General features: G+C 35.2%; 1 protein-coding gene across 1 annotated transcript; it reads left to right on the forward strand.

Annotated features, from left to right (window-relative positions):
* Positions 1-4785: 4785 nt before the first annotated feature.
* LOC115897745 (septin-2) lies at positions 4786-7999 on the forward strand. Its single transcript, XM_030931766.1, has one exon. The coding sequence runs from the start codon at positions 4861-4863 to the stop codon at positions 5944-5946; it is 1086 nt and encodes a 361-aa protein (XP_030787626.1). The 5' UTR covers positions 4786-4860; the 3' UTR covers positions 5947-7999.
* The last annotated feature ends 1779 nt before the right edge of the window (positions 8000-9778 follow it).

Here is a 9778-nt window from a genome sequence, read left to right on the forward strand (position 1 = left end):
AAAAGTGAAAAAAGGGCATTGACCAGAAGCAGTCATTAGTTGATAAATTGAACAAGATGAAGATTGGGTTCAGCAATAGAGTTGGGGCCCTTGACAGGAACAGTTTTGTTGGACGGCTGAGAGGAAGACTGTTCTGTGTAGGTATTGAGAGAAAGAAATATAACCTATGAAGTGTTTAATAACAACAACAAAAGCAGAATAACCTAAATCAGATTTGGATCGACTTAATCATTTTTAGAAAATGCATGTAAGAGAGAAACAACATGGAATACAGTCAGCAAATTTCAGACTGTGGGAAATTAGAACAAAAGGATTGATTTCCTCAACAAATACATTGCATGGAGGTGGGCATGGAGAAAGAGGAGAAGCCAGGGAGGAAGGGGAATCACATGGATTAAAATAGATTTAGGAATAAGGTGACCATGTCTTTCAGCTTGTATAAATCAGATTATCCTGATTTATGCTTATTTCTGACATAATTATTAATAGTGCTTCTTTTTACTGTTAGTTAGGTCCCAGTTTGGACAATAAATTATGAAGTCACTCCATTTAAGATGCATAGCAAATGCGAGTATAAGCTTCATTTTAATCCAATAACAGACTGTTAAAGAAATATTTATAACATAATTGGGAAAATTGAACACTGATTATCTGTTTGATAATGTTAGGGAATTATGGTCAATGTTCTGAGGTGAAATTATGTTGTGATTGTATTTTTAAAGGCTTTATCTTCAGATATTTGTAGAAGAAATGACAGGATTCCATGGATTGACTTAAAAATAATCCTGTGTGTGGTGAGGGAATGGATAACAATATAGATAAAACAAGAATTATAAATCATGAAGTTTATAGTTGTTAAACCTGGTGATGAGTACATGGGAGTTCATTACACTATTCTCCTTTCTTTTGAAAATTTCCATAATAAAAAGTTCAAGAACGATATTTAGAGAGAATAGGAGGATAGGAATTAGAAATTGTAATTGGATATCTCTTTTGAGGAGCATTGCTGTGAAAGAGAACAATGAAATGATTCAGTAGCTGGCAGCTGAAGTAAGATCAAGAGAAGAGCTTTTGTTGTTGTTTTTTTGGTTTGTTTGTAGGCATTTTAAAATGGGAGAAAGAACACTGATGGGAACAACCCAGTAGAAGATGAAAACGTGAAACAAATGATCTCACTACTCAAATTAAAACTCATCAATCAATATCCCTCTGCTGCACTTAGAACAAAATTTAAGTGCTGCATTATCTTGTCTCTATCTTTCTGTCTCTCTGCTTGTGTCTCAGTTTCTTATTTCTTAGGATCTAGCTACAATGACCTTCTTTCTCTTCTTTAAATATGCCAAGCTCTTTCTTAGCTAAGGCCCTTTATACATGCTGTTCTCTTTGTCTGGAATGCTTGTCCCTTAGCCCTTTGTATGACTGGCTCTTTCCCATAATTTATCTCAGCATGAATGTTATTATGTTTTCAGTGAGGCATGGGTTAAAGGTTACTATTTTTAATTTTTGCGTATGGATATCCACTTGTGCTATCACTATTGGTTGAAAATATTATCCTTTCTTCCTTGAATTGCCTTTGACCTTTGATGATCAACTGTCAACTGTCAATATATAAGTGGATCTATTTCTGTAGTACTTTCTATTCTGTTCCACTTATTTGATATAAATTTATAATAAATCTTGGATCTGAGTAATGTTAGTTTTCTAAATTTGTTCTCTTTTTCTTTGAAATTTTTGCCTGTTGGTATTTGGATTGAAATTGCATTGAAGCTATGGGTCAATTTATGGAAAAAAATGACATGTTAATAATATCATGTCTTCTGATTCATAAACATACTGTAGTTCTCCTTTTTTCAGACTTTCCTTAGATTTTCTTGACAATGTTTTGTAGTTTTCAGTATAAAAGTTTTGCACATATTCTATCAGATTTGTCCTTAAATATGTATTTTATGCTATCATAAATGACATTGATTTTTAATTTCATTGCTAGTACACAGAATTGCAATTGATTACTGTATATTGATCTTATATTCTAGAATTTTGCTAGGCTTATTAATTCTATTAGATGTTTTTGGTAGATTGTATGGAATTTTCTACATAGGCAATTAATTCCATTTCTTTATTTCTAACATGTTGTCTTTTATTCATTTTTCATGCCTCGTTGCACTGGTCAGAACCTCCAGTAAAATGTCCAAAAGAAGTGGTGAGAGTAAACAACTTTCTCTTGCTCCATTCTTAAGTGGAAAACATTCAGTCTTTCACCATTAAGAATGATATTATCTGAAGTTGCACACAGTTACCCTTTATCAGGCTAAGAAAGTTCCTTTTTATTTCTACTTTGCTGAGAGTTCAACATCTCTTTTGTATCTATTGATATTATCATATTTTATATATGATATAATAAATAATATATAATATATTTTTCATTTTCAGTCTCATAGTAAATTTGATTTTACTATATTAAGTGAATTGATTTTTAATGTGAATTGATTTTTAAATGTTAAACCAACCTTGTGTTATTGAGACAAACACAAATTGGATATTGTATAGTTGTCTTTTGTATACTTTTTTTATGTTGTGGAATTTGTTTTTTAAAGTTTTGTTAAGAATGTTGGTATCTGTGTTCAGTATGGGTATTGGTTTATGGTTTTCTTTTCTTACCATGTCTTTGGTTGTGGTATCAGGATAATGTTGGCCTCATGAAGTAAGTTGTAAACTAAAATTTTCTGTTCAAATTCTGGGAGAGTTTGTGTAGAATTGTTATAATTTATCGTTTAAATATTTCATTGCATGTAGCAGTGAAGTAATTTAGGCATGAAGGGTTTTAAACTACACATCCAATTTCTTTTTTTCTTTTTTTTTCAAGATGGAGTTTCACTCTTGTTGTCCAGGCAGGAGTGCAATGGCACAATCTCGGCTCACTGCAACCTCCACCTCCTGGGTTCAAGCCATTCTCCTGCCTCGGCCTCCCAAGTAGCTGGGATTATAGGCATGCGCCACCATGCTTGGCTAATTTTGTATTTTTAGTGGGAGACGAGGTTTCTCCATGTTGGTCAGGCTGGTCTTAAACTGCCAGCCTCAGGTGATCCACCTGCCTTGGCCTCCCAAAGTGCTGGGATTATAGGCATGAGCCACCACGCCTGGCAAAATCCAATTTCTTTAACCAATATATGGCTATTCAGATTATCTATTTCTTCTTGAGTGAGCTTTGGTATTTTGTGTCTTTCAAGAAATGCATTCATTTTATCTAATTGTTAAAATAATTGGTTAATGTTGTTTAAAATATTCCCCTCAAGCCTGTAATCCCAGCACTTTGGGAGGCCGAGACGGGCGGATCACGAGGTCAGGAGATCGAGACCATCCTGGCTAACACGGTGAAACCCCGTCTCTACTAAAAAATACAAAAAACTAGCCAGGCGAGGTGGCGGGCGCCTGTAGTCCCAGCTACTCGGGAGGCTGAGGCAGGAGAATGGCGTAAACCCAGGAGGCGGAGCTTGCAGTGAGTAGAGATCCGGCCACTGCACTCCAGCCTGGGCGGCAGAGCGAGACTCCGTCTCAAAAAATAAAAATAAAAATAAAAATAAAAATAAAATAAAATAAAATAAATAAAATAAAATAAAATATTCCCCTATTTCCCTTCTCAATACCTGTAGAATCTACACTAATATCTCTTTTTCAATTTCTGATATTAATAGTTGTTTCCATACTTTCTTCCATGGTTAATGAAACTAGAGGTTTATCAATTTTATTGATCTCGAAGAACTTGCTTTTGGTTTTACTGATGTTTCTATTATCTTTCTGGTCGTCTATTTCATTGACTTTTCCCCCCTCTGTAGTATTTTTTTCTACTTTTTTTTTTTTTTTTTTTGCACTTCATTTTCTCACTTTTATGAGATTCTTAATGTAAAAGCTGAGATAATTAATTTGAAACTTTTCTTCCTTTCCCATATAAGTACAGTTTTGGTGCTTTAAGTTTTCCTCTAATTACTGCTTCATCTGCATTCTATAATTTTGCTATGTTTTAATTTTCATTCATTTCTGCTCTCTTGGTAAATGTTCATGTGTACTTAAAGAATGTGTATTCTGTCATTGAGTAGAATTTTCTATAAGCATCAATTAGGTGAAGTTGATAGGCAGCATTATTCAAGTCCTCAGTATTATTGATGTTCTGCCTGATTGTTCTATCTATTGAAAGAAGGGGTTGAAATCTCTTGCTATACCTGAATTTTCTTTTTTCCTTGAAGTACTATTAGGTTCTACTCTATGTATATTTTGGTTCATAACTGTTTTTATCTTGATTTATTGATGCATTTATTATTATGAAATGATGCTTTTTATCCCTGTTAATATTCTTTGACCTGAAATCTACTTTGTCTGATATTAATTTACCACTCCTGTTTTTTTGATATATTTTTTCCATTCTTTTGCTATTATCTATTCATATTTTTATCTTTAAAGTGTGTTTATTGTGGACATTATACAGCTATGTCTTGCTTTTTTATCTAATCTGACAGCCTGTGAGTTTTATTTGGGCTGTTTAGACCATTTACATTTAATGGGATTGTCAACAGGTTGGGCTTATGTGTTCCATCTTTTCTTTGTTCTTTTTCTCTTTTTGTGCTGTCTTTTATATTATTTTTTGTCTCCATTTTATCTTCTTTGTTGAGCTTATTTTCTATAACTATTGTCTAGTTTTAGTGGTTTAAAATACATGACTTTAACTTACCACAGTCTACCTTCAAGTAATATTACACCATTTCATGTGTAGTATAAGAATTTTATGATAGTGGCTCTGGGCGGGTCCGCGGCGCGGTCGGTCGGCGCCTATTCTCGGGCTGTTTGGCGGACGAAGCTTCACAAAAGATGTCTAAGCAACAACCAACTCAGTTTATAAATCCAGAAACTCCTGGCTATGTTGGATTTGCAAATCTCCCCAATCAAGTTCACCGAAAATCAGTGAAAAAAGGTTTTGAGTTCACACTGATGGTGGTCGGTGAATCAGGTCTAGGAAAATCGACTCTCATAAACAGCCTTTTCCTAACTGATCTCTACCCAGAAAGAGTCATACCTGGAGCTGCAGAAAAAATTGAAAGAACTGTCCAGATTGAGGCTTCAACTGTTGAAATTGAAGAGCGAGGGGTGAAGCTACGCCTGACAGTGGTAGATACCCCTGGCTATGGTGATGCTATCAACTGCAGAGATTGTTTTAAGACAATTATCTCCTATATTGATGAGCAGTTTGAGAGGTACCTGCATGACGAGAGCGGCTTGAACAGGCGGCACATCATTGATAATAGGGTGCATTGTTGCTTTTACTTTATTTCACCTTTTGGACATGGACTTAAGCCTTTAGATGTGGCGTTTATGAAGGCAATACACAACAAGGTGAATATTGTGCCTGTCATTGCAAAAGCTGACACTCTCACCCTGAAGGAACGGGAGCGGCTGAAGAAAAGGATTCTGGATGAAATTGAAGAACATAACATCAAAATCTATCACTTACCTGATGCAGAATCAGATGAAGATGAAGATTTTAAAGAGCAGACTAGACTTCTGAAGGCTAGCATCCCGTTCTCTGTGGTTGGCTCCAATCAGTTGATTGAAGCCAAAGGAAAGAAGGTCAGAGGCCGCCTCTACCCCTGGGGTGTTGTGGAGGTGGAGAACCCAGAGCACAACGACTTTCTGAAGCTGAGAACCATGCTCATCACACACATGCAGGATCTCCAGGAGGTGACCCAGGACCTTCATTATGAAAACTTCCGTTCTGAGAGACTTAAGAGAGGCGGCAGGAAAGTGGAGAATGAGGACGTGAATAAAGACCAGATCTTGCTGGAAAAAGAAGCTGAGCTCCGCCGCATGCAAGAGATGATTGCAAGGATGCAGGCGCAGATGCAGATGCAGATGCAGACCGGGGATGGCGATGGTGGGGCTCTCGGGCATCACGTGTAAGGCCATGTGCACGTAGCAAGAAGTCACAGAAAACACTTTCCTGGATAAAAAAACATTCCAGACGCGTGATCCAGCTGTGTGTTTTCAATCCTTGGGAGGGTGCCATCCACATTTTAACAGTACCTGTGCCTGAGAATTTAATTTTTAAAAGACTTTTGATGTGTTTTTTGTATGAAGTACTTTTAACATATGTATTTCATTGCTATGTTACACTCTGTATTTTGTGAGGTGAATGTTTTCCTTTTCTTTCTCCCTAACCACTAATGTTAGAATTGATTTCCAAGAATCGGCATGTGTGCTTAATACTGAATTTCTTTGATTTAAGTGACTTAACAACTGACTAACCATTGATGAGCACTCCTGATTTATATCTAGAACATTCAGATTTACCCATAATCTGAGTGGTAGAGAGGTGTGAGCCTAGTGATGTAGAAAGATTCACTGACTTGGTGCAAGGCCATCTGCTTACCACATCATACCATTTGGAGACTCTTTGCTTCCTTGCTTTTATGTTTGTACACAACACCTAAAACTAGTTTTGCTGCTATAATTCTAATACTATTGATTCATCTGTGATTTTATCTCTTAACCAAATAAAACAGAATAGAATTTCCTACATCTTTATACTTAAACAGCTTTTTTAGAGGTGAGTTTTAAAGAAGTCTCTTAATTCTGATCTAGGTCATTTTTAAAACCCCTATACAAAGAACTCACCGCAAGCCACTTTTTGTAGTGTTCTCCACTAATACTGGTTATCCTGTGCTACAGAGAAAATCAAAGTAGTCATGAGCTCCAGTTTTTGTATTGCAGTTAAGACTCTTACCTACAAAATGAGATTCAGTAAACTTTTTACTCAACCAAATTAAAATTTTTAAGGAAAATTAGCAATTGGTCTATTCAGAATCCAACCTTTTTATATTTTATACTGCACTTTAGTGTATTTTCTGTAACTGTAGTAGATCTGCCTCCCCTGTGGAAATTGGGGTCTGTTGGTGGGCGTGCTCCTGAAGCACAGCTTCATTGAAAAGTGTTCCCTCCCTAAGGCCTTGGTGCCCTGAACCTCTGATGCCTATCGGGTTTTTCTGATTTGGGTTTCCTTTAAATACCCCCTTTTTGAGTGACTTTCTGATGGGAGGAAAATAGCAGTAATCATTTTTTTGTGTACAGACTGTCTCATTTGTTTTTAGCCATTGTCGTTTTCATTCATTTTGTGTAATATAAACCATGTGTCTTGTCAAAGTGAAAGACATTTTAAATCTGTAGCATGGGCTAGTGGGCGGGTGCGCACAGTCGAAGCCACACCTGATCCGTTTTCTGTGCACTGTAGCCTTAGTGTCACCTTTCCTCCTGTGTCTCCCTGTGGTACACTCCAGCGGTTGCCTTTTTTATCATTTCTACTGAAGTTGGGAAATTCAACCCCAGAAAGTGACAGATGAAAGGAGACAATGGTTGTGTAGGGAGATGAGAAAATGCCTAATCTGAGGATGAGACAGGGTTTTTTGGTTTTTGTGGGGGCTAGAAAAAAACATAAAATGAGACAGTTAAATAATAATACGAAGGTGTGCTACAGAAAATCTGGTGTTCTTGCTAACATTGCCCCTTCACTGTTGCTCAATTGTGAATAGCCAAAAGCTGTATGTTATGGCTTGTTGTGTGAAGGTAGCTAAGAAAAAGTGTTCATGACTTCAGAGTACATCCATGCAGAGTCCATTATTTGAGTTTGCCATTTAATAACTTTGTTGGAAAATCTGTAAAAAAGAAAAACAAGTTTGTAAGTGACTAAGCCCTGCATATGTTTGAGTGAAAGTACTTCAGGCAGCTGCCTGCTGGTAACAGTTCTGCGGGGAGGGAGGACCCACACTGCTGCACTTCTCATCCCCTTGGGTTTTACTGCCCAAATCTAAATAGATACTTTTGATTATAGATAACTGCTCTTTTACTAAGAGATAGCCTCCACCTATAGAAATGTATTTTGAAAACACTTATTTTACACAGCAATTTTGTATCCATTTATACTAATCTTTTATCAATAAAGTACTATTGTTTAGATATTAAAAAAAAAAAAAAAAAAAAAAAAGAATTTTATGATAGTAAACTTCTGTCTCATTCCTTCATACCTGTGTTATCACTCTTTGTTTTACTTGTACATATGTTATAAATCTGAAAATTGCTTTATTATTTTTGCTTTAAACAGTTGGTTAACTGTTACTGATATTTAGATAATGAAAAAATTTTGGATATTAACCAACAAAATTGCCAGCTTCAATATTCTTCATTCTTTTGTGAAGATTCCAAATTTCCATCTGGCATCATTTTATTCTATCTAAAGAACTTCCTTTCATATTTTCTGTAGTGTTAGTCTATTGCTGATGAATTCTTTCAGCTTTTGAATGTCTGAAAAAGCCTTTATTTTTGAAAACTTCTTCCCCCTCTACCCTAAAAATAGAAGTTTGTGGTGATAGATTTTTTTTATTTCATTGCCTTGAAAGAGTTGCTCCATTCTCTTCTGACTTGTGTGTTTCTGGTGAGAAATCTTCTGTCATCATTATATTTTTTCTTCTGTATGTCATGTGTTTTATTTTTCTATGGTTGCTCTTACCAGTAGTTTTAATCAATGTTTTTTGATAAGCTTTAGTGTAGTTTCTTGCTTTTTTTGTTGTTTTGGTTTGGAATACCTTGAGCTTGTTGAATCTCTGGGTTTAGAGTTTTTGTCATATTTGGAAATTTTTCAATTATTATTTCTTTGAATATTTTAATAACTGTTTCTTACCTTACTGATTCTCTGTTCCTTTATTTTCAGTCTTTTACCATGTTTAATTTTAGATAATTTCTTTTGCATTTAAGTTCACTAATCTCTTCTTATATTCAAGCTCATTAATCTTTTTTGCAATGTCTAATCTGTTAATGACATGATATATTTTTATGTGTGTATGTTGCTAATTAATGTATTCACTTTTTTCTCTAGTTTATTGGACATATAGAATATAGTAATATAGCCACTTTGATTACCTTGCCTGCTAATTCTGTCTTATGTATCAGTATTTCTGGGCTGGTTTTGATCGATTGATTTTTTTTTTCTTGTTATGGGTTCTATTTTTCTACTTCTTGCATGCCTGATAATTTATGATTAAGTGTTAGGCATTAACATTTTTACCTTTTTGAGTGCTATGTATTTTTATATTCCTACACATATTCTTGAGCTTTGTTATAGGATGCAGTGAAGTTACTTGGAAAAAAGTTGGATTATTTTGGGTTTTGCATTTAAGCTTTATTAGATGAGACCAGAGCAGTGTTTAGTCTATGGATAATTCCCCCACTACTGAGGCAAAACTCTTTTGAGTGTCCTGCTGGATGCCCTATGAATTATGAAATTTCTTATACTCTAGCTATTGAGAATAGGAACTACCCCCCACCCCATGTAAATTCCTTGGATTGTTCTCCCTAATCTTTTTGTGAAGTTGTTTCTCTGTCCTCAAGTGCTTCCCTCCTAAGCACATATTAAATACTAATGAGTAATAAGCTGAAGACTAAAAGTAGATTTTCTGAATATGTTTGGAATATTTTCTATAAATAGTATATTATATTTTTAATGGTTGAAGGATATTCTGTTGCATAGATGTATGACAGTTTAATCAATCAACTCTCCTCTCTTTTGGTAAACTTTTTATTGAAGGAAAACATCTTTCAAAAAGTTTGTAAATGATATATGGGCAGCTTGTGTTTTCACAGAATGAACACAGTTTCCAGATCAAGAAGCAAGGCATTATTAGCACTCCAGAAGTCTTCTTATAAATCACCTCCCACCTCAAATAACAACTTTATTCCACAGAGT

This window comes from Rhinopithecus roxellana, chromosome 1 (assembly GCF_007565055.1).
Source record: "Rhinopithecus roxellana isolate Shanxi Qingling chromosome 1, ASM756505v1, whole genome shotgun sequence".
Lineage (NCBI taxonomy): Eukaryota > Metazoa > Chordata > Mammalia > Primates > Cercopithecidae > Rhinopithecus > Rhinopithecus roxellana.